At 42.2% G+C, this 24,775-nt stretch overlaps 2 protein-coding genes across 9 annotated transcripts; one reads left to right on the forward strand and one right to left on the reverse strand.

Moving 5' to 3' along the window:
• On the reverse strand, positions 1–14,500 carry adar (adenosine deaminase RNA specific). Of its 5 annotated transcripts, none has more exons than XM_063878998.1 (17): positions 14,399–14,500; positions 9,134–10,945; positions 8,438–8,751; positions 7,747–7,924; positions 7,128–7,345; positions 6,654–6,789; positions 6,203–6,441; positions 5,834–5,990; positions 5,212–5,380; positions 4,934–5,027; positions 4,701–4,817; positions 4,409–4,536; positions 4,094–4,276; positions 3,865–3,977; positions 3,284–3,411; positions 3,038–3,115; positions 1–2,611 (listed from the first exon to the last, which is right to left on the reverse strand). In XM_063878998.1, exons 2-17 carry the CDS (start codon positions 10,817–10,819, stop codon positions 2,287–2,289), a joined length of 4,263 nt encoding a protein of 1,420 aa, XP_063735068.1. In that variant the 5' UTR covers positions 10,820–10,945; positions 14,399–14,500; the 3' UTR covers positions 1–2,286. The 5 variants fall into 5 exon arrangements, with proteins under 5 accessions (XP_063735068.1, XP_063735065.1, XP_063735066.1 ...); XM_063878995.1 differs by having other exon boundaries at positions 7,729–7,924; XM_063878996.1 differs by lacking the exon at positions 14,399–14,500 and adding an exon at positions 12,419–12,754 and having other exon boundaries at positions 7,729–7,924.
• On the forward strand, positions 12,371–23,425 carry LOC134861646 (neuronal acetylcholine receptor subunit alpha-7-like). Of its 4 annotated transcripts, none has more exons than XM_063879000.1 (12): positions 12,371–13,085; positions 15,375–15,480; positions 15,731–15,793; positions 17,774–17,913; positions 18,357–18,401; positions 18,997–19,106; positions 19,192–19,271; positions 19,531–19,698; positions 19,975–20,169; positions 20,624–20,710; positions 20,835–20,944; positions 21,622–23,425. In XM_063879000.1, exons 3-12 carry the CDS (start codon positions 15,742–15,744, stop codon positions 22,495–22,497), a joined length of 1,863 nt encoding a protein of 620 aa, XP_063735070.1. In that variant the 5' UTR covers positions 12,371–13,085; positions 15,375–15,480; positions 15,731–15,741; the 3' UTR covers positions 22,498–23,425. The 4 variants fall into 4 exon arrangements, with proteins under 4 accessions (XP_063735070.1, XP_063735072.1, XP_063735071.1 ...); XM_063879002.1 differs by lacking the exon at positions 15,731–15,793 and adding an exon at positions 13,761–13,843 and having other exon boundaries at positions 12,374–13,085; XM_063879001.1 differs by lacking the exon at positions 15,731–15,793 and having other exon boundaries at positions 12,374–13,085.
• The last annotated feature ends 1,350 nt before the right edge of the window (positions 23,426–24,775 follow it).

The raw sequence follows: 24,775 nt of genomic DNA on the forward strand, positions 1-24,775 counted from the left end.
TCCTTGCTACTCATTTTAATTTTTCTTAACTTTCCAAATGTCATTGGTAAAAAAACAACATATTCCATTGCAGTTTAGTTAAACATCAGGAACGAAATATAGAAAGGCAATTGTAGATTTACAAAATATATACATTAAACTTATACATATACATACACAGACATATTTACAGCTTTATACTTAAAAGATCATTATTTTGAATACAGTGGGGTCCAAAAGTCTGAGTCCACTCCGGAGAACTGTACATCTAAAATGTTGAAAACTATAAAATGTTGTTATCTCAAAGCTTCTGATTTAAATACATTAAAAGTTGGCAAAAATAACGTTATATTTAATGAATGCAACAAACATTAAGAATTGATCCGTTTTTTCTAACATGTCTAAAGGACTTTCGGTCCAATTGTTCCTAAGTTTTCCATGGGGTCAAACAATAGCACACATCCATCCTTAAGGCTCTAACAAAGTCAGTTAAACCTGAACTGCAGGACTGTCGTAAGAACGATTATTCCACACTGAACAGAAAAAAGGCGCCACTATAAAAAGGCATACTTTCTTTAAGCTTAAAACCTTAATTTTCCATTAAATAAATGGCCATTTACAATCTCAAAGCTAAATAAAATGTCATGAAGTTATGAACAAAAAACATCTGAGACAAACTAACATCAATATATCAAAGCACATCTCAGATAATGTAGATTTTCAGATTGTAAAAAAATGAATAATACAAAATCCTTTCCCTGCCTGCATTTATTATAAAAACATGCAATATTTTGAGAAATTAAGTATTTGACCTTAAACTGTTCGTTTTGAAAACATTCGTTCCCTGCACTGGACTCAGGCTTATGGACCCCACTGTAACATCTCTGTGTAAATGTATTTGTATATACCTGATGTATATTTTGCACCTTCTAGCTACATAAAACAAAATCAACATCACACTCTCCTTGAACAACAAAACTGTCCTCACCCAGCCATCCTCAACAACTCGCCATGCTAGAGAATTAAAAGCCTTTTGCTATCTACTGTAGATGTAAACCAGAGTTTTTGACTTGACACTTTTCAGGACTTGCTAGCATGGCCAGCTAATGATAAACCGTTTGCCAGGAGTGAAGAAACAAAAAGGAAAAACACTTAAAAAACACACAAGCAATAACAACAGAAATATTGTTCGTCTTGGAGGTCATGACATCAGTAATTCTTTATAAGCACAGAGAAATATTTGGACTGATTAAAGGAGGCGTGCTGACCTATGATAATGGAGACATTGCAACGACATGTGGATAGATGCACAGCGCAGGGTGTGCAGCAAGTCTTACTTTCACTTAAAGGGTCCTGATCGACGATTGTTAAAGAGTCAATGTTTACTTCGCCGCTGATCAAAGCAAAAGTCTACTTATGTACAATACAAGCTGGGAATGTGCAGAGCAAAGACTCATTAGCAAGTTTACTTGTGACATCTATCAAGGATGAGTGCAATTTCTCAAAAATCAAGATTCCTGTTGAGGGCGTCCCATAGAGTCTGCTCTCTGTTCTAGAAACAGCTGTTTGTATTTCCATGCAGCAAAACATAGAGAGCTAAAAATATAATAAGCACTGCATGACAGAATACTCAAACTCTAAATTAATCACAATTACAAACACTACTACAAAAGGTGGGTCATATTAGGTTGAATGCCAATTAGCAGCACTTCTCAGCTACTTTAGACAACAGACGGCGGTCTGAAGAGGACAAATTATCTGGGTCATAACTGCAATTGCCACAGTTAAAGAACCTGCAAAAATGAGTTTATATCTCAAGTAGAATGGTGGGTAAACAATGGCAGCATATGCAAAACACTACAAGGACAAAAAAATAAAATAAAATAGGACTTCTAACTCATCCCACAAGTATAAACCGTATACAACAAAGTTCAGCATTTTTTTTTAAACTAATACAACCCAAATTTGTTGCTGTGTTGACAATGGTGATTGACTGACTTTAAACTAATTCCCTTTTCATGTAGTGTTTACATCATTCTGTACACCCCGTGGATGTCTGGATAGCTGTGTCTTTCTACTGTAACCCCTTCATCCTTCGGGGTGTGCCAATGACATCTTGCTCTTCTTTATGTCACTTCCCATCGCTCTCCTCTGCAGCCTTTAACCCATGTTCCATCAGAAGAGAGACAGTCCTGGCTGCTGGCTACATTTGATTGTCCTTTTCTCCTTCAAACACACCCTTCCTATCCACCCTTGCCTTATGCTTCCCTCCCCCCACATATTTATGATTCCCCCTTTATCACTGTTCTATGCCTCCTCTTGCTTGATATCCACTACGCCTCCGTTTCTACTGCTGGCGAACCCCACAGGGAAACACGCTCCATTGTTCGCGTTTCCCTCCCCGGACTCAAAGCTCTTCTCTTCTAGCGGCTTGCCGATCCAGGCGCCGTAACCGTGGCCGCTGAGAGCTCGGAAGAACTGCTGCTTGGCTAGCTGGAAGGACATGGCCGACATCTTGGCCTGGGAGTATGAGGGCAGGGAGAGGAGTTCGGTGCGGCCGCTCCGCTGGCACACAGAGCGGAACAGACAGAATAGATTGGACTTGGAGACTCTGGACACGCTCACTTTGTTCCTAGAGTGGAAACAATGAAGGGATGTTCAGTGAAAGACCTCATCAAACAAAGAAAACTGGCACAACGCTCTGATCATTCAGTGCTTCTTATTTAGCTTGTTTAAATGGCTGCTGCTCACTGTTTTGCCGATTACATTAACATTTAATGAGGTTGTGGTTACAGTTTTTACTAAAATACAACAGAGCACTTGAGCTTATTTAAAATGAAATACATTGTTGCCAAGGACTCTCTCCCCAATTCACCACATCTTACATTTCTTTGTGCCATGAGTGCAACCCAATGTTATCTCTAACAACTGATTGTGATATAGTGCAGATAAAACATTTTCTAAAACAAAAATCCCAGGGATATCTCTTTACAATGATATAGTCTTTGTAACAACGCCACCGTGATCAATAACTTATACACGAAAAAAAAATAATCACATTTTTGGAAATCTTTTTGGAGGCACACTGAGCTCCTGGGTAAATCCATCTCTGCTTGGGGAAAGAATTGACTTGAATCTGTTGAAGGTTAATAGAGTCGTTAGCCAATTGTGAAAGATAAAAAAAAAACTGTGAAAAGCACCACGACGCTTCGTAAATATTAAGGATGTTACGTGGATAATAACTCACTATGACAACAATCCAAAGATATTAGTAACCGAATTGTGCCAATAGGTAGTAACATACCCATCCAGTTTGCCTTTGGTACCGTCCAGCACCTCCACACTGTGCTGGTCTGGATAGCTCCAGTTCACACTGGACTCCTTGGTCTTGCCTGTGTGCCGCGTCGAGTCGTACACGCTCACCCTGCCGACCTACATTCCAACAGGAGGAGAGGGAGAGGGGAAAGAAAACGAGAATATATTTCAATAAAGCTAATTCAGCCCTTGGTGTAAGTCAGCAAACAGAACTGCAAAATAAGTGGTAAAATGCATGTGTCAGTGTGACGGCTGCCTCAATTAGAAACAGTAGATTAAACCAATTTCACTAATGTGTGAATGAAAGCCAAGAAAGTGTTTAGAAAAAAAAGGAACATGCTGAAGTTGCCAGCTCCTGCATTTCTTAAGCTTTTCGCCCAGCGGCATTGGCGTGACCTACCTGCTCTTCGCTAATTGATGGATGAGCCAAATTTAAAGAAGATGAGCAATAAAGAAACATGAACAAATAGGAGTGTAGGCAGCTCAATTTATTATTTTTTGACAATGACCTCAATACTCCTGATTAATGTCCACATTTGATGTTGCCAGAAACTCTACAGGGTTACTTACCTCTGGGTGATTCAGCATGAAGGGAGGAGGGAGACTCTGTGTGAATGCCTCACCGTCTCTGGCCAGCCGACAGCAAACGGCACGTGTGAGGTGCCCGTGGCTGTACAGATAGCCTGACAGAAATTTGAGACAAGCAACGTAAAAGTCATCGAATTTCACTGATGTTATCTATCATAAATACTCGTCACATTATCTGTTCCTTATCTGATCAATCAACACTATGTTTTACCTAGTGTGATGGACTTCAGGTAGATGGGATGCAGGAAATGGGTGAGCAGCGACCCCTGCAGGCCCAACACGTTCCACCGCAGGATCTTATCGCTGCAGCTCATGGTTCGCAGCCTCTCGCCGTGCTGGATGCCGTCCCAGGTGGGGACAATGGCACTGGACTCCACTGGGATGGTGCCCTCGCCTGGGTCAAGCGACAACACACATACACGGGTCAGAGGTTTGGTGACACACCAGTGAGGGGAATCATTTAAATCCATGCACGGCACTTAAACATTTTTGTGAATGCCAGATGTGTGTCAGTCTCATTTCTCACCGTTCTCCACTTTGGTACGGAGTTTGCCCTGCTTAGCATTCTCAAAGAGAGGCTGATGACCCTCAACGTCGTCCCCTGACTCACTGCATGACTTGTCAAACAGAGCGCCGTCCCCGCAAGGTGCCGTGCTATGGAAGAGAGAAAGACGAGTCATAAGGTACTGATATGAGAAAGTCTACATTGATCCAAACATTCAACAGCGATTACCCGAGAGTGGTGGATAGGATGGAAACGAAAGAGAGCATGGAAACGGGAGTGAGCAAGGAGAAAGAAAACATCTGACACCCCCTACCTGATGTAGAGGTGAAAGGTGATGTCAGATTTGATTCGAAGTTTGTTGTCCTCCGCTTCCTCAAATATACTGTCGTCTGTGCCGTCATAGTGCTTGAGCAGCTCAATGTACAGAAACCTGAGAAAAAGAAACAGATTTTAAATAATGTCCCGCAGACTGGGGCTTGAGGAAGAATGGGTATTCTTTCGCAATAGGGGAGAGAAATAATATAAAAAGGCAAGATCTATTAATACCGAACAAATCCCCTTCTGGAGATGATTTCCGCATGGCAATCGTTAACAGTGTCCCCTTTAAGGCTCAGTTCCTCCCCTTTAACACAGCGATTTCCTGACAGAACAACAAAACAAGAGAAACATTTTCAATGTCAGAGTATGAAACAGTGCAACGCCTCTTGGTCAGCAGTGACCCAGTTCTGTTTTCGCTTTCTGACAGTATATGCCTCCAAGCACAGAATTCTATAAAACCTCGTCACATCAAAAGGAAAAAGGCATGTTCAAGTTGACGGATATACCAGTTCCCAGGCTGACAACGGTCCCAAGGCCCTCCCCCCGCCTCATGACAATGGTGGCGAGAATCTTGCGTCCCAGAAGGCTGTGCTGGATACGTGTGGTCAGGGCGTTGAAGCGCTGGTGACTCAACATTGCTATCTGGTCATGCAAAGTGCTGCCACTCACAGGGAGCTGGAGAGAGGGATGTAAACAGGATGGGCAAAGGAAGGAAATTAAGATGAATTCATATTTGGTACGTCTGAATTATTTATGACAGGAAAACTACTATAGCAAGTTGTTCAGGCTTTCCAAACGTGTGTAATGTTTATATAGTGCCACTTCAAATTCACTACCCTTTATGCCTTTAAGTGAGAGAACTGATTCAATTACTCTGAAGCAACAAAGGTGTGGGGTAAAACAGACTCATGGTGTAGTTAACTTAAGACTCATTATGTTTTAACTCAGGTTACATGTTATTCTTAGTGTGCAGATGTTTTTTATTTGTGATTTGCCCAAGTGAGGTGGTTAGCCAATTACATGCAGGGTGTTGACTGTAACTCCATTATGCTCTGCTTAATCCCCACGTTGAGCCAGAGAAGGCTAATGTTTCATGACAGAAAATGTGAACCATTAAAAAGTCAGTACCTCAGCTGGGATTAGCTCCCCAGTGCGGGCTGCCCTCTCAGCCTCTCCAATCAGAACCCGTAGAGCGGCATCTGCTGCTTCCTGTTTTCCCTGCTTCTTGTTGGACGCACACACTGGAGGGAACCAGCGTCCGCCCAGCTTAGCCTGATATGTGAACCTGAGCAGGGGCAAAGATAAGGGGGATTTAATCATTTGCAAGTATTGTTAGAGAAAAATGTACAAAAACTTTGAACAATCTTCCAAAGATGTTGAATTATTTTTCCAGAGACACAAAGAAACATATTTTCGCAGACAGGAAGAGTCTTTTTTATCTCTAGTGTGTACGTGTTATGTGTGTGGTTTTGTGGTGTTTATGCAGCTCACACATACTTGGGCTCGTGTGGGGGCCCAGACTGGCCCACCAGTCGGATCTCAGCGGCAAAACCCCGGGCTCTAGCGTACTCCAGAAGACCCGACACTGCGTTGTTGTTTAGGTGGTTAATGAGGTCCCCAACCCCTGCCTCGTGAGCTGCTCGCAATTCATCTGCAGTCAGAGGGGGCAAAGAGGGACATGTAGTCCCAGAACCACTGCCGTCGCTATCACTGGAGGAGCCCAGGGGCAACTGAGGCTGGAGAGGGAGCGGAGAGAAGGAGAGATGTGAACAGTATTGAGCAAATTGAGCAGAACAGCGTGACAGAGGCCACACAATAATTTATTTCAGCCTTCAAGGCGGTCTGCTAGTTTTCTAAAGTCATTATACTCATTTTGAAAATGTGCAAAGCCCTGCTCTTCCCTCCCAGATAAACAACTTGAGTTTATTCTCTACCGCTCAGTCCTCACCTTGTTGAGCTGCAGTCTTCCGTCAGCCATTAACTCTTTCACGGCCTCCTCTGCTGCCAGCTGGCGGGCTGCCTTCTTGCTTGGAGCCGAGGCCTCTGCAAACAAGCTCTCCCCGACCTTCACCCTGTACATGAACCTGAACACAGGGCAAAGACGCTTAGGATGAGTGGAAAGAGAGATTTTTTGGCGGTTTTTAATATGATACACTTAATGATATACAATAAGACACAGAGTGATCATGCATGCAGCATTTTTAGAAAGGGACCCAAGGAACATAAAGGTTGTTATTGTATCTACGAGTCGGCTGCCTAAAAGGGTAGATCATAATCAGAGAGTGCTAAAGTGTGAGAAGAAAGAGACAGTATTGTGTGTTTGCCAGCTGACTACAGTACTGATGCACTGCTTCACTGATAGAATGTTGGATAAAAGGAAATCCAAACAGATGGATTCAGAGGAGGGTGGAGGAGCCACTACCTCGGGTCATGAGGAGGGCCGGCCTGCCCGGTGATGATGAATTCGATGGGGTTCTCGCTGCGCTGGCTGTACTCCATCAGGACCGACACCGGATTCTTTCCACCAGGCAGAGAGCGGGACAGCGGCGGTCGAGGTCCTTCCACCGTCCCCGTCCCCGTCCCCGTCCCCATCCCTTCCACACTCGTCGTCCCAAAACCGCCCCCTGTGCTTTCAGACACCTGGGATGCAGTGGGAGACAAAAATTAAATTTCTACCAGAGCTGCACATAATCACAGACAAAATGTCAGCCTTCGCAACTTCTAAAACTTGACATGTGTATATTTACCCGGCTTTTTACAGTGATTTGATGCATTAAATTAACTTTATTACATTTCTACCTTTTTAAAACCGTAGTTTTTACCTTGTCGTACATCGTTTGTTTTCTGTATCTGGTTGTTTGCACCTTATGAAGGCTAATACAATATTTCGTCTTATATCAGAGTATCAATAAGATCTAAAAAAAAAAGCTCTACTCTCTACTTACATGCCAAGCGGCTGACCAATCTCAGTTGCAAGATGGCTGATGGGAGCTTTTTTCCCACACATTTAATAAAAAACTTACACTGGTGTCTGGGAGTACCTCCATCGCTTGGTCCACATTGGCGGTATTTCCATCGTCTCCCGTACTCGGCCCTCCTTGCATCTCTGTGATAAGAATACGCAGGGTAGCGGCAGCAGCGTCCTTTTTCGCAACCTTCTTACTAGACGCCTCAGCGACAGGAAACAGCCTCCCATTGAGCATCACCTGCATTCGAAACCTGACAGAGGGGAGGAAAATACACAGGTGAGACGCCGTGATTCGTCAACACAGGATTAATCGAGCAGCTACAATTTTTCTTCCTAAAAATTATTCGAAAAGTTTTCACTATTAATGTGTCTTCACTAAGGCAGATTTAATTCTCACAGACTTTGAATCGATGAGTTTGTCAGCAGGTGCTTTACCGAAGGTACGAAATGTGGGTGGAAAAACCAAGATGTATTTCACCTAATGAAAAGACAGACATCACTTCAACACCCCTACATCTGTAAACTATTAAGGAATGTTTAAATGTGAGATTTGAGACACTGAAAACTGGGATTTTGTTCCGCTGTGACTTGATGAATGTCTCTGATACCGATTTAAAGTAACTTTTTCAATAACTGACCCACTTTGTAAGGTGAGCCTTGATTTATTCCTTGGTAGGTTTTAACATTACAGCAAAAAGAAAGAGAGATGATCAATACATATCAATTTACTTTATAGTTACTGAACAGAGTTTTTTGTTACAAACCTCGGATCGTGAGAGGGTCCTGACTGGTCGAGGAGCAGGAACTCACAGTTATGGCCCAGATACTGGGCGTACTCCATGAGGCCGCTGACAGGGTTCTTCAGCCTCACCTCCTGTAGTTTGGCCCACAGGTTCTGGGGAGGTGGAGCAGCCAGCGACACAGCTACAGTTCCCACAGAGTTATTACTATGATCTGCTAGTAGTTTCCCAGCGTCTGTCTCTCTGCGAATAGCGTTGAGGAATTCCGGGATGTCGTCAGTGGCCCACTGTCCTTCGTTTGTCTCTTCCTCTTTAAATGAGGCGAGGAAGGTTTTGGACTTAAAAAGGGAAAAAGCAGAGGTAAACGGTTAATGAAATCAGGGTAGAACTCCAAAGTTGGTAACCTCAACTGAATGTTTATGTAAACAGACAATTCACATGCAAGCCCTCTCAATGGTTTCCAGTACACATATTGCTACTGTCCGTCCTCTACGCTTAATATAAAGACTGTAATAGCAATTCAAGTTTAGGTTATTTCCCAGTGTCAAACATCTTCTAAAGAACTTTGTAGAGGCTGCATGTTGTGGGAAACAATTTTGATTACTTAGGATTGCCTAGAAAAGTCATGTATCTAGGTCAAATAGATTTATTTGTTATTCAAATTTATGTTTTGCTTGTTCAGCATATGGTATTATTCTATATATGTATGAAGTGAATCACCTTGATAGCGTGACCATCACTACGACTTTGTTCTGGTTTCCAACCCTCAGGGACTAGCAGTGGATCGAAGCCTGTGATTGGCGGTAGTCGAGGCGAAGGGAGAAAAACAGAGCCTCCTCCCTTTGCTCCTCTACTGGGTTCCTCCCCCATCTGACTCCCCTCAAAGCGAGGGATCTTGGCGGCTTTAATGCTCCTTTCCATCCTCTCTCTGCGGTGGGTGGAGAGCTCCCAGGTGGCAGGGGTAACTTCCTTGTTCCTAATTATTTCACCTTGTTTCTCCAGCGAGTACAGGGTGGAATTCACCTGCTTGGCAGTCCTGAGACCCAAATTTTTGGATATGACCAGAGAAGTTGCCTTCCCTGAAGTGAGGAGGTACTGCAGAATTAGCTCTTTCTGCTCAGCCATTGTGGGAAGCGCAAGTTCGGGATCAGGGGAGCTAGTAGCACAGGAATGATTTTTCTCCTCCTGCTGACCCTCTGCTGGCGACCGGGATTCTTCAGACTCAGATGACTCTGAAGAGGAGGAGCAGGAAGAAGTGGATTCTGTGTCACAGTCCTCTTCTTCTTTTCTTCGGCTTTCTTCTGTGTCTGTTTTTAGCTCAACCTTGACTTCAGGATCTGCAGGGTGTCCTGGGCTACCACACAGATGGGAAGGTGAACTTTGTACTTTGTAATTTTGATATTCCTCGCCACTGAGAGGCTCTCTGTAAAGACTCCACTCAGGAGGGAGGAGTCCTTGCTTGGAGGCTTTCTGAGAGCGCTCCAAAGAGTAGAGAGCCTGGTTCACTATCTTTTTAGGCAGATGCAGTTGTTTGCCCAACAATTTTGCACAGATACAGTCGTTCGGCTTCAAGGCAGCCAAAGCCCTGTAAACTCGGTCCTGGATGTCAGAAGTTAGAGTGATGTTAACTTTAGTCGAGCTTGAACTTGCTGAGTTGCTGGATGCAGAATGTCTGACAAACCTCTCTCCTCTGTTGGGAGAGTTTCGATGAAGAGATATATTCTGAAAATCGTCACACACCGAGTCTGTTTGAACACGCCATGAGTATTGGTTTTGCTTCTGCGCTGGTAACTGGTTCGGATTAGGGTGTCGAGGTCCTGGGGTGCCTCTCGGGGCTCCTGGGTATACAGACCTCTGATCTTGACTGTACCCCCCTCTACCTCTTGGGCTGCTGTTGGGGTATGAATATCTGTTGTATCCTGCTGGTGGCTGGTACGAACAATTAGGCCACCTGTCGGATGCAACTCCGCTGCTGCCACCGCCTCCTCCTCCTCCTCCTCCTCCGCCTCCTCCTCCTCCTCCGCCTCCACGTGGATTGGCTCTGAACTGTGGCGCCTCAGAGCTGTGTCCTCTCAGAAACTCTGCCTGTTGGTACTGAAAGGAATTAGGACAAGGACTGGGGCTGTGATTCTGATAATGAGAGCTGTTGGGGACCTCTGGTTTAGGGGTGACTTTATTGTGCTTTGATAGGGGGGGGGCAGAGGGGGTGAAATGAGCTGGGGGCGGCTCTATGGGTCCTACAGGACGACCAGGGCTGTTGTAGTAACTTGAGTATGGGCTCTGCTGTGGGCCAGCTCTAGGGTAAAAGGAGGATAGGCCAGGTCTGTAGTAATTGTCCTTGGCCGGGAAGTCAGGTGGAGGATGCCTGTACTGTTCTTTGTAGGGCCCTCCTCTACCTCTGCTCATAGCGCAGGGGTTGAGCGCGAAGGGGGCCGGTGCAGCTTGAGGGGCAGCTTCTGTGTGATTGTGAGTCCTCTAGCACAAACAGCAGACCTGATGGAACGTCAGGGAAGGCCAGTTTCCGCAGAGCATCTGCAAAACAAACAAAGGACAATGTAAGGACATTATCAAAGGGAGAAAAACTAAAGAAAATGAAAATAACAGCTGCATTACCAACCACTAAAACACTAATATGGATCCCGTTGGCAAATCTACAACCTGTGTCCTTGGATAAATTAGTGAACCTAAACCAGCAAGGACATGTAACTAAACTGTTGCCTTCTTAAAATGCAGTATAAAACAGTGGGCAAAGGAACTTCAGGGTATAATTGGAAAAGAAGGAAATTATCTGCAAAGGATAGGCTCTAAAATATACCAACACTGTTAACATTGCTGTGTATATCTTCAGACTATACTCTCCTGTCAGTATACAAGGATACTGCAGGGTGACAAACGGTCTCTTCCAGTCACACTGAAACTTAATCCCAGGGTGAAAGGATGGTGATTAATAATTCAGACCTTCTTGTGACTATTCTGTTTTATTTCTGGCCTTACAAATTATTGCTGGACCTGGATCCATAGCAGAAAGGGAAAGTGAGACACTGATACAGACGTAAAGGACAGTTTCAAGGACATAAGATCGTAAAGGGCAGCCTGTCAGTGACAAGCTGTGGACAGAAAATCATGCCGTTGCCAGCTGACAGTCCTGACTGAGGAAAATATTTTGCACAGTAAGGTTTTCCCCTCCTCTAAAAACACACCTGAAAACTCCAGGTAGATCCCAAACTGCATAGTGCAGAATTCCAATATCCTGCTATTAAACAAAACACATTGATTCAGCTTCAAGTGTCATATCTGACAACACTCAATAATGTCTATATCAGTGAGACTGTCAACAAGGAGACACCCAATATTGAGTCAGGTTTCATCCCCTCTAGCCCAGTCAGCATCACTGGTCTGTCACATAGAGCTGAGCTTGCCTGAACACCGCCACATTATTAAAGAACAACATAGTGTTGGTTCATCACAGTAATAGGGGCCGACAGGGCGGGCAGCCCAGGGGCCGAACGGGGCTAAGGCTGACTCATCTTGACCCTGATGCAAGGCAACAGTTGACAGCCAAAATAACAACGTTGTTTTCTGAACCCACTGTCATTATGCTGCTCTGTTATGAGCCGGAGGAGAAGCATGGGTATGACAACCCATTGACAAATGATGAATCAACTCTTTTACACATCTTATGCTATTATGTCAGAAAACACATCAAAATACCACCAATGCCCAGTCGGATGTTCAAAGTGAGCCCTTCCTCCATCAGTGAGACCTCTGTCAACTTAGACGTGCATACATTACGCCTGGTAAAGGCTCCAAATCCAGTGTGTGTTTATTCACACGTGTATGCAACACAACTCACACTCCTACTTGTACAAGGCAGAGGGCTTAGATAGTTTTGTGGATTCCACCTACAGTAGGAGGAGTAAGAGGCAGCGGTGAAAAAATAGCGAATTTAACGTTACTGCTTCAGTAGCCTCGCAATTATCAGATGACCAATAAACAAAGACTCACGTGTTAATGTAAGCAACAACAATTCACAAGTCATATCGTAAAGACGCATAGTAAGCACGGAACCCGTTGTCGGTCATAAATAGTTAAGATGATCCAGTTTGAGTTAACAGCAAAAGTGTGATCCAGCGCGCAGTGTCTTCCGCGTTGAAGAGGAGAGGTCCTTCCTGGTGATTTGTCTACAGTAAAATCACCAGCGACGTTGCTCGCTTATATGCAAGGGTGTTAAAAGGCGTTGCTAACTATTGCACCACGAAAGCTGGGGTACAATCCCTGCAAGAGTCATGTAAGGAAAGGAAAACAATATTGCAAGCCCAATAAACACGAGTTAAGTTTCGATTTCATTTCTGGGGACAAGTTCTGTTTCTGTGTCGGCCACGTGACCTGCAGAGGCGCCCCGAGCGCAGACCGACAGAGACTACACAAATGGGCAGACATGTCTGTAAGGTATCATAAAGTAATACAAGTATACAGGCTCTTCTGTACTGCTTCATGGTTAAAGAGGTCGCTCTGCGGTGCACCCCATACAATCAATGTGTTGCTGTGGAGCTACAAGGACATCCTCTCTTGGACGCATGTACACTGTGGCAGAGGAGACGTCCCATGCTCAGATCAGATTCTCACGTTAAAAATAAAACGGAGATGAGGATCGATGGAGACTCATAGTAAGGTAATACATTTAGGTAGATAAACATATCACAGTAAATCTTTGAGATCTTGTTACAGGATACTGTTAGGGTGGTAAAAACAACATTAGAGTACTATACTGTCAAGGTCACTTTAAAAAAACGACAACCTGCACTGAATAATAACACAAGTTGCATTGTATGCACATACGACTTTCATCCGCACTGGTAAAGACACTCATGTTATTTTTATTATTTCTAGTCATACTGTCAGTACATGTATATTCTAATTAAAAACTTATATACCCGTGTATATTCTTATACTGTATCTGTGTTTCTCTTACGTTGTTTTAACAGGGGAATTTCCCTATGGGTAACAATAAAGGTCTATCTTATCTTTAAAAAATCCCCGAAACACGTGTTAAGTTATTAGGATATTTTAAAATGAATGATTTCATTTAACTACAACAACAGTCTTAGGTATCTTCAGAAGCTTGTTATGGAGGACACAAACTCTGCTATGCTAAAAGTTTGACAGGATGTGTCAGTAGCAATTAAATCAACCATTCAGCAAACGCCGACAATGTATTCTGACAACTCATGAGAGTAAAGCTTATAGATCTATAACTGAATACATGTATCACTGGGTAATGCAAGAGAAACGACTTAGACACACTGTATAACATAACACTTTAAAAATGTTGACTTTGTTTTTGCAGGGTCCAACACTAAGGGAGCAGAACTCTCGCTGTCATCCCTTGCATTTGTTTGTATTCAGGGTCGGAATCGGTTTTATTACCAAGTAGGTTTACCCATACGAACTGGTGCATTCAAAGACACAAAAAGAACAATACCTGGCAAAAGTACTATTATGAAAATATATTTCAAAAAACGATGTTAGGATTAATGTAACAAATTCAAAATAATTCAATATTTACACAAAACATACAGTACTGTACAGTAAAACATGTCAAATACTATATTCAAAGTGGAGAGCTGTGTTATTAGAAAGAGGAGCAAGGAGCTAAAACAGCTACAGGTTAGACGTGTTGCGTAAATGTGATTAAAGCCACTGAGAGACACGTGTTCGGACATTTTCTTTCTGAATGTGTTACTGTGAAGCATTATTCACATTGTAGCAGTCAAAGGTTAGCAGCATTTGACAGAACATCGTTCCTCCGGCAGCTAACCTTAGCTTCACTCCTAGCTTTCAATGCACTGCACTGCCACTGCACCATTTCACACTATATCCCGCAGCACCGCGTATCCACCGTCTGTTAACGCCAAAAAGCTTAACCTACACGTAACTCAAGCCATAAACATGATCGACAGAACCTTAATGTATTTAATCGGTTACCTGAATTTGCTATGATTCGCCTCGTGTTGGTGACAAATAATTCAATGCGATGATATCGGTGATATACAAACAACCAAAGAACTGGTGCGCGAAGTAGTGACGTCCATCGCTCGCGACAAACAGCTAGACGGCGCGTGCGGATGACGCAGCTGCACGGGCAAGGTTCGTATATTTTGAACGTGTCCTCTGCAAGTGTTTTTAACATTTTGGGAGAATAACTTCTGCTCAAGCAGAGTCTTTTCTTTATTAAGAGTAGGCTTCGTCTGATCAAACTGCTTATTTGACTTATAATAATATAACTTTATAACATATCATTTTCAATAAATTACAACACAAGAATAAGAAACGTCAAATAACATGTGTATAAGTGGTGACTTAATATGGACATCACTGCCTAATAGAATAATCATACAAGTAATATACATTAAAGGATAATAGTCATTTAAAATAGAAAATTCCTATTGCACAGGGTATTGGTTTGTTTTCACAGTTTTACGTTGGGGGGGGGGGGGGGGGGGGGGGGGGGGTGGCACTAAAGTGCTGTTATTCTGACGTTAAGACCTGATCCATAGAATGTGGTAGGATCTTGTTATTACACGTCATTCATTTGTAATCGCATTTGTAGGCTACACCTAACAAGAAATACCTTAAAATATATTGATATTTTGGGAGACCACATTTTATTATATATTTTGCACTTCACTTTTATATCCAGTGGGTGTCAGCATTACTCTGTGAATGAAGTCAGATTTAACCAGTCAAAGTGAAACACATTCTGGCTTTTGGGAGCTAGAAAATGACTCTGATAATTTAAAACTATTGTTTCAATTATTTAATGATTAAAGGAAGATATTTCAGTATAGGACAACAGTGTGTTTACACAGAACATTTTTGTTTTGCTCCTTTGATTTCCTCCACAAGATTTGATATAGATACACTTACTGCTGCAATATAATCCCATGATTTGCATCCATAGACTCACAAATGCGAAGTCCCCCTTGGAATCCGTGCCAAGTATGCAGGATTGGCTGGGCTGTGGCTGAGCAGAGATGCGTGAAGGTGGATTTGAGCTGATGTTCGAGGTATGCCGGCTCTGGTACAGCATCTCCCTCTTTAGAGGAGAAACCGTTTCACTGCATCTCTTGCTCTCCCCCGTCTCTCCTGCTCTCTCTCTCTCTACCTCCTTTCCCTTCTTCGTCACTGCCCGTATCACACTCTCTCCAATTGTTTTCAGTAGCATTTCTTCCTCTTTCGACCACGCTTCTAATCTCACTCTCTATTATTCTATCCTCCCTCATTTCTCTCTCCTCCCTCATTTCTCTGTCTGTACAGAGGAATGCAGTATGTGGCACGCTGTGGTTCTTTGGTTGTTGGTTCTTGCAACTCTGCTCGAGGGTGAGTGACTTTCGCTGGTGCTCTCAGTGCTACTGCTCGAACAAGTGTCTGTTTTCTTTATGTGCTATCTATACTGTATGTGCTGTCTTGCATGTGTGCTTGTGTGTGTGTGTGTGTGTGTGTGTGTGTGTGTGTGTGTGTGTGTGTGTGTGTGTGTGTGTGTGTGTGTGTGTGTGTGTGTGTGTGTGTGTGTGTGTGTGTGTGTGTGTGCATTTATACATAGAAATGGTTGGTTAAATAATCTATGCATTATATGATAGATAGACAGTACTATTGCACTATTTTGCATTATTTCATTTCCTATTGTTGATATCCTAAATTAACTGTATAATGCATTGTCATAGGAATTTGGAACTAAAAAACAAACAAACACTTGCCAACAACTATGCTGTAGCTGTTGTTAATTTGAAAATGTACTTAAAATCTTTTGGATTGACTTTTTGAATAGATAGCTTTATCCTGTAGGACATTTCTGTGCATCTGTTGCAATACAAAGTGGGAAAGACTGCAAACATAAAGATCTATGAATATCAATAAGGTGCAAATCCAAAAGGAATATAATAAACGCAGTGCCAAACAAAAAAGATCGATTTGTATCTGCATTTGTATCTATTAAGTCCTGTGTATGAGTTGTCAGTAGTTGAATGGTTAAATAATCAGATGCCACTTAAAATAGATAGATAGATAGAAAGATAGATAGACAGACAGACAGACAGACAGACAGACAGACAGACAGACAGACAGACAGACAGACAGACAGACAGACAGACAGACAGACAGACAGACAGACAGACAGACAGACAGACAGACAGATAGATAGATAGATATGTCCTGAGAGAATGAGAAGAGTGAATAAATGTAGTATAGCTGATCATGGACTATTAATCTGAATTGAACGTACACCGGCTTTGGAGTCATATTGATATTCATTAAGATCTAGTTAATTAATATAGATTTGTGCATTAATCCTACACCATTTAGCCCTCCTACTTAGGGACGTGGTGGTATACAGACAATATCCACAATATTTAAAACAATAATATTGCTTTGATGTAAGTAAAACACATATCATAATATAAAGTTGGCAAATGTGAGCCCTGGTTAATTTTTGTTAATCAGTTCATGGTTGTTTTTCACTCTTTATTAGTATTATTGTTATATTGTATTTAGTTATGGTGACAGACCCCCCTCCACCTCCCACTTGTATTATGAGTGTATTCTAATAACCACAAAATTCAGAATAACCAAAGATGATGAAGGTGTATCTGATTGATGAGATTTCCCCACAAAATCTTTCTGTAAGTATCACAATCATATCGCTGTTGTGAATTATTTTGGCCATAATAATTGTGTAGGGAAAATCTATTATTGTGACCATACGCAGTTCATAAAATGGTATATACGGTTTGCCTGCAGGCAGTGTGCAGCTCTTTAAATAATATTTAAGTTAGATTTTTTTTCTTATTCAATATGCCTTCTATACCAATAATAACCTCCTCCACATCAAAGTGATTGTCTTGTGCAGGATGAATCAAAAGAGAATCGAAGCTTTGGGTGGAGTTTAAGGGCAAAGAGAGAGATAGTTCCCCGCTCTCATTGTTGTGAGTGCTGTGTGTGTCTGTGTGTGTCTGTGTGGGGTGTTTTAGTGTTTAATGGCCTCACTATTTCCTGCATGAAATTAAAGTGACATTTTTACAGCGCTGAGAAAGACTCGGCCTGTCTGCTGGTGATCAATCACAGACACAATTGATTAGGAGGAACAGGATTTTTCCTCTCCGGGCTCCTGGCTTCTGTCCTCTTTTTCTTTCTCACATTTTCATTCTGTGCTCTCTTCTCTTGGCCTGTATAATCACTTTACTATATCATCAGCCTTCAATTTCCACCCTTAATTTTGTTCTCTTGCTTCTCTTTTGTGACTCAACTCTCTGATTTTTTTCATCCCATCCTCTCCCGTCCATTGAACCCCCTTCCCCTCTTCAGTGTCTGTGCAGGGTCCTCACCAGCGGTTTCTGCTAAGGGAGCTGCTGCGGGACTACAACCCCATGGAGAGACCGGTGGCCAACGACTCCCAGAGCCTCACTGTTCAGTTCTCCTTTACTCTGATGCAGGTCATGGATGTGGTAGGCATTGCCCAAAATGTATCATAGTCATACACCCACACTGAAAAACTGAAACGTTGACTTTAATTAAATGTATTATGTCAATAGATTTTACATAACTTTATTAGGTGAGTTGAAAGTGTTAATATTAAGTTTAAATAACACATATTAGGTTAAACTTAATAGTGTTGCTTTCAACTAACCCAATACAGTTATGTGACATTTTTTGTCATATTACATTTGATTGAATTTAACATTTCCAAAATGAAAACAGTTTGATTTATGTTTGTTTATAATATGTTTGATTCATGTCACTGTAATACATATTTACATTTTTGAAAATAAAATACATTCAAATCACTTTAGAACAATAATAGATGCATTAACCCTGATGACCCTCTGTTGATGACCCATGCTTTAAGTTATTTCATCTATTCTCTTTTGCCTGTTTTGTGTTATACTAGGATGAAAAGAACCAGATCCTCACCACGAATGCATGGCTGCAGATGGTGAGTATAATGAATACAACTTGTGATGTGATATTGATCTGTGTCCTGAAAATCCTTGTGTATGCCCCCCATTACTTGCAGGAGCAGCTACACAGCACCCTTGCAAATGTGATTGCGTTTCAGGGTCATGATGATGGTCTCTTCATCAGGATAATACTTGAAGTCATATGGACTAAAGTGCAGATTCCGTCATCGTTCTGCCCCAAAACTTCATTATATTTTGTATTTCGTCATTGTCAACTAGGCCTTGTCAAGTTAATGTTATTAAATTCTTGCAGCCCGAAATCCTTCTACCTATGCATTAAATATAACAGCTTATCCATCCCAGGGTTGCAGGGGGCTTGAGCTGATTGCAGCTCACATTGAGCGAGAGGCGGGTTACAGCTCATACAGGTTGCCAGACTATCACAAGGCATTCATTAACACTCATATTGGAAATTGAGAGCAAAAAAAACAAGCTATCCTGTATATATTTTTCTTTGGGTTGAGGCATAGAACTTGGAGAAAACCCTGACCCTGTCAATAACACCACACAAAAAGATGCATGCCGCCATGTTTTATGTCTAAAACCATCGTTGTGCTTGGGTTTTTCCAGCAATGGTACGACCACTACCTCCAGTGGAACCAGTCAGAGTATCCCGGAGTTAAGAACCTCCGTTTCTCTTCAGACCAGGTCTGGACACCTGACATATTGCTTTACAACAGGTATGTGTTGTATTTTAAAATGTACACACAAACAGTGCCACTGCTGAGCTCTAAACTATCTCACCCCTGTGCTACTTTCCTCCAGTGCTCATGATAAGTTTGATGCCACCTTTAAAACCAATGTTTTGGTTAACTCCAGTGGCTTCTGTGAGTATCTGCCTCCAGGTAAGTTCAGTTCATTGATCCAAGCTTGTCTTCAAATCCAAACAACATCATATTCAGTCATTGTGCACACAGACAGTGTTAGTCATGCTGTGCAAATGAATCCTTAGGTTGTTTACTGCAACTTAATATTTCCATTTACTTCCAGATGACTGCATGTAACAACATTTTTTAATCAAGTTTCTTTTGCCCCCTTCTTGATACAATTTTAATTGACTTTGATATTTACATACTTTTGACTATTTCCTGTGCTGTTTTCAAGGAATATTTGTCAGCACCTGTAGCGTGGATGTGCGATGGTTTCCATTTGACATCCAGCGCTGTGAACTGAAGTTTGGCTCCTGGACATTTGATGGCTGGCTGCTGGACCTCCAGATGAAGGAGGCTGATGTCTCAGGATACATGACCAACGGAGAGTGGGATCTACTGGGTAAGAGGCTGTGGAAACCCTGTATGACAAAGAGTTTGCTTAGCAACAGTGCTTACATTACCATGGAGTCCAGTATGTTTAATTGAAATACAGTAAAACAAGTTATTGACATAAAGACATATCCTGCCACCCTGCAGACACCATATTTTTTTTCCTTAACCTCAGATCTTCCCTCCCCTCTTTACTTCAGCTTTGTGCAATACAATCTTTTTATGATGCTGGTCCTATCTCAGACTTTTATTATTATGCTTCTTATATCATATCCTGTCCCCGCAGAGGTCCCTGGAGATCGTCACGAACTATTCTATGATTGCTGTGCAGAGCCCTACCCTGATGTTACCTTTGTGGTAACCTTACGAAGAAGGACCTTATTTTACGCTCTTAACCTCCTCATCCCCTGTGTGCTCTTGTCGTCCATGACACTGGTGTGCTTCCTGCTACCGGCCAACTCGGGGGAGAAGATCAGCCTGGGTGAGGAATAATAAAAGGAAGGTAGTGAAGAACAGGGGTTTGTATTATTTTAGAATAAGGAATGTTGATTAAATATAAAATAGGGAAAACAAGAGAGCTGTGAAATGATTAAGGATACTTTTCTTGCTACATTCTTTGCTTATTTTACTCTTCTAGTGTTTCTCTTTCTGATCTGTCTCTGACAACATTACTTTGAAACTTTCCATGTGAAATGCACAGCTTTTACAATGTGTCAGGAGGGCTGAGACGGAACGAAAGACAGAAAAGGGCAGAAGAAAGATGAAAAAAAAGCTTTTCTAGGGCTGTCAGAAAGACAGCCGATTTGGGCACAAACAAAATCAGTTGCACCATACCAGATATTCTGTCCCACTCCTTGCAAACTCTTCTTTTAACGATTCTGTCGTCTTTTTCCTGTGCAACCAACCATTCCCCGGTGTCCTGTTTCTGCCTCCAGGCATCACGGTTCTGCTCTCTCTGACGGTTTTCATGCTGATGGTTGCAGAGATTATGCCCGCCACTTCAGATTCTGTGCCCCTGATAGGTCAGTTTGGCTCTGTGTATGCCCTGTGTTTATGGATTTTTGCTGTTTTTTTGGGGGGGACTGACATTGATCATAGCATACAGATCCTAATGAGTGAAATGTGCTCCACTGCTGTCCGTCTCAGGGCAGTACTTTGCCAGCACTATGGTGATTGTCGGGATGTCAGTAGTGGCCACAGTCATGGTTCTTCAGTTCCATCACCACAACCCCAACGATGGAAACATGCCACGCTGGGTGAGTTTTTTGTACAAAGCACTTTTTAAGCAATACGAAAAAACATTTGCAAAAAAAAAAACACTTTACAAAACCACAATACTACAATAAATAAAACAAGAATAAAACACAATTGTTAACTACCACTGCATACATAGGATAAAATAAGAGGCAGCAATTCATTTAAAGCGTGATTTAAGAGGGGATTAAAAGAGAGCTCATATTCAGCTAAGCCCATCTTCTTAGACAGATCGTTTGTGGCCTTGACAGAAAAAGCTTGATCCCCAGCTTTATCTTTGACTCCATCTCTTACAGGCCACTCAGGATCTCATTATATGAATGTCCTTATGGACTCAATTGACAGCTAGGTGTCTGGAAATGCAATGCTTTGAAAGTTAACTGTTTTGAATTAATTCTGAAACGCATTGCCAACCAGTGTAGAAAAAGATGTGGTATGATCCCATCACTGGTAATACCTTGGGGATATTGCCTGTTTAAGGATATTCAAGCCATGTAAAAGTGCAGAAAAGTGAAGATTAAAAGAAATAAAGGTTGTATGAGATTTGAGATTCTTAAAAACCAAGTAGGTGAAATCTTTGTATTGGTTTAGGACAAGACAAGCTGAGTGGATTGTGATGAGATGTAGAAGTGGTTATTAAACCTGCATCTGTCTTATTATTTGTGTCCTCGTGTGTCAGGTGCACTTAGTTCTTCTGCAGTGGGTTCCTTGGTTCCTGCGGATGAAGCGTCCTGGAGAGGGAGCGGAGCCGCCTCTTTCCAACTTCCAGGTCGACTCTCAGAGCAAGACTCTGTCCTCTCCTACCACCACCACAACCACCACCACCAACCCCACTCCAGTGCCCTCTATCATCCCCCAGAGCCTCAACTCCCTACAGGCCAGCCTTGCGCAGCTAAACCACCCAATGTCACACCCAGTACCCCATCGGCCCAGCTGTCAGACTGGTATACTCCCTAATGTCAGAGATCCCGGCCCCAATCCACATCCACAGCCCAACGGCCATCTCCTTTATATGGGTTTCCAGACCTTCCAGACAACGGTAGAGCTTGAGCCAGGTCAGGGAGGTAGAACCATGAGTCACGGCAGGGTTAACAGTGGAGTGGGTGGAGGCGAAGGAGAGGGAGCAGCAGCCGGAGCGCAAACTGGAGATACACCAATCCATCACCACCTCCAATCTTCCAAGTTTAGGAGCCCCCCACTGGAAACTCCTCTGTCCCCAGACCCGGACCAGTCAACCACAGCCTCTGGACCCTGCGGCCTAGAGGCTGGGTCTGCAGCCGGGAGATCAGCCGCTATGCAAAACCACAGCGGTATGATTCGATCTGTCGCAGTAGACAACCAGCTGCAGGAGCTGCTGGTGGAGGTGCAGTTTCTAGTGGAGCGTGTTAAAGAGCAGGACCGGCTGGTCAGCTTGGCAGAGCAGTGGCAGTTTGCTGCAGCTGTCATCGACCGCCTGTGCCTGATGGGATTCAGTCTTTTCAACATTATTTGTACCATCGCTATCCTCATGGCTGCACCCAACTTTGGGGAAGCTCTGTCAAAAGACTTCATCTGACGGAAAAAAGAGAGAGAGAGGGTGTGGAAGATGTTAAGCGATTATGAAGATGAGGGTTTGTTGGAAGCACAATTGCTGTTAATGACACTGGGACATACAACAGTAAATCTTTCCTATAAAGCTGGAGTGGGCTGTGGTACTTCTGGATTGGAATATGATGATGCTCACATTTACTGTTCACATGTTTTCTTTTGGAAAGGTTTCTATGTAAGTGTTATTTATGTGTTTGTTTCTCACAAAAGGTGGTGCTCTAATCTTAAACTAGTCAAACCAAAGTAGCATTTTAGAGGTGAAAAATAATAATCTTGTGATTGGGATCTGCTACTGAATATAACTGGTTCTTCCTTGACCCATTCCACACCCTTTCAGCAAATTTCATGAATTTTGGACCAACATTAACATTTAACGACAAAGCATAACATTCAGAAAAGTGAAAGAAGCGCCTCATTGTATTGATCATTTTTGTCAATTTTCAACTAAGGCAATGTCAACTGAAACCTTGATGATTTTGTTGTTTTTTATCACAGTCAACAAATTAAGAGCTTTTTGGTATAGTATTGTAATTGAGGATCGTTTTGGAAAATCAACCTAGAATATATTTGTGAAAACTGGGAAGCATGACTTAATTGTATCGATACTGAATTTGATATAAAGTCTTTGTACTGCCATCTTTGAATGCTTCATGTATGCAGAGAAACTTGACAGTGATGTGGCGCATGTTAACCTGCTTTTCCTTACAATACAGACCTGAATATCTGTATGCTATTGTGTGATACTCCAAAAATGATTTACACTGCAGTACACCATTTTAGTTTGCACTGATTAGCTCCTTCACAAATGTCCTTGTTTTTTAATTCACATAATATGCTTTTCTAAAGTTGATGTCTTCGATTACATTAAAAGGTTTTCCCAATGTTACATTTTTCAAGAGGATGTCCAAAGTCTTGTGATAAGTATTTCTCCACATGAATATTATTTATCACAATAACACAGCCTGAACGTCATCCACGTATTTGCATGATGACACCTTTAACAATCATAGTAGCTGATTTGAACTGTAGAAACAAAAAACCCTGTATACTGCCATAGTTTTCTACATTTAAATTTTTATCTAGCTGTCATTTAACCATGATAGGTTCACTTTAGATTAAAATATTCCTAAGGCGTCTTGGCAAAGATAAGCAGCAGCAAAAGATAAAAACAAGTTATGGTATACAGATATAAAACAGTAGAATAACAGTTTAGAAAACAACAAAAATCCTTTGAAAGATCTTTAAAAAGGTTATTATCACTCATTGAAACCTGAAGAGGGATGGTTAAAAGTACTCTATGTCTTTCTTGTTTCTGACTATTTTAAACACTTTGACATTCACAGCTGGAAAAACATTTCAAAGCTTGTTTTTTATTCAAATCATGGAATAATATTTTCCCTCTGTGCGAACATAGCTTTAAATTGAAACACGTGAAAGAAGATGAAGGTCGGCCTTCCAATAATCCTTTTCACAAGACGTTTGTCATCTTTTAGACACACACCTAACACACATGCACATAAAAGTTCTCTTACTGTACAGAAAAACATAATCTCTAGGACAGTGGCTTCAATGTAAATTGCGCCATACATCTAGTGCATCAAATGCTTGTCACTTTGAGGCTGTGACAGACTGAGCTGTAAACATTGTACAATAAACGGCCTCCTGTTTTGTACTCTCTACACATGCATCACGTCTTTTTCTCCGGCTCTTTTTTTGATCAAGGTGTAAAACAGAAACAAAGAGTATTGAAGAAAAGGGGGTATGAGAGGAAAAAGAGCCAGATGGAGGAAAGTAAAAATGGAGGTAATGAAGCGCAGCGATAAAAAGGGGCAAAAGGAAGAGACAGAAAGAGCGATGCAGGGGAGGGCTATGCAGAGGCACAGACACATGGGGGATGCAGAATGAAAGAGTACTAGAAAAGGAAAAAGAACAAGGCGAGTGGTTGAGAAAAACAGGGGAGGGAGGGGAAAAATGTGCTGAGAAAGGAAATAGGAGCCGATAAAGTTTTTAACTGATTGCTCATTAATGAGAGAGGGAGAAGAGGGGAGTGGAGAGGAGGGAGAGAGGAGTGAATCCCCCCTACTCTTCCTCTTGGATGCTGCTGCTGCTTTTAAACCATACTCAGAGCAGCGTTTATGGGTGACTGGACAAATATTATGAATTGGCAAAGATTGCATGTTAAAGATCTTGGCAAATATTCTAATGCAAAATTGTGGATAATGCAAACGAAGAATTTAGCTAATTGC

Source organism: Eleginops maclovinus, chromosome 3, assembly GCF_036324505.1.
Source record: "Eleginops maclovinus isolate JMC-PN-2008 ecotype Puerto Natales chromosome 3, JC_Emac_rtc_rv5, whole genome shotgun sequence".
Classification (NCBI taxonomy): domain Eukaryota; kingdom Metazoa; phylum Chordata; class Actinopteri; order Perciformes; family Eleginopidae; genus Eleginops; species Eleginops maclovinus.

What these genes read in the sequence shown, in the direction of transcription:
- adar (XM_063878995.1), bottom strand. Translation starts at nt 10,819, where the DNA reads ATGAGCAGAGGTAGAGGAGGGCCCTACAAAGAACAGTACAGGCATCCT. An exon ending in AGGTACTCCCAGACACCAGT is followed by an intron (nt 7,346 to 7,728) that starts GTAAGTTTTTTA and finishes ACTGCATCCCAG; the next exon opens with GTGTCTGAAAGCACAGGGGG. An exon ending in CCGTACCAAAGTGGAGAACG is followed by an intron (nt 4,277 to 4,408) that starts GTGAGAAATGAG and finishes CGCTTGACCCAG; the next exon opens with GCGAGGGCACCATCCCAGTG.
- LOC134861646 (XM_063879000.1), top strand. Translation starts at nt 15,742, where the DNA reads ATGTGGCACGCTGTGGTTCTTTGGTTGTTGGTTCTTGCAACTCTGCTC. An exon ending in CGAATGCATGGCTGCAGATG is followed by an intron (nt 18,402 to 18,996) that starts GTGAGTATAATG and finishes GGGTTTTTCCAG; the next exon opens with CAATGGTACGACCACTACCT. An exon ending in ATGGAAACATGCCACGCTGG is followed by an intron (nt 20,945 to 21,621) that starts GTGAGTTTTTTG and finishes CTCGTGTGTCAG; the next exon opens with GTGCACTTAGTTCTTCTGCA.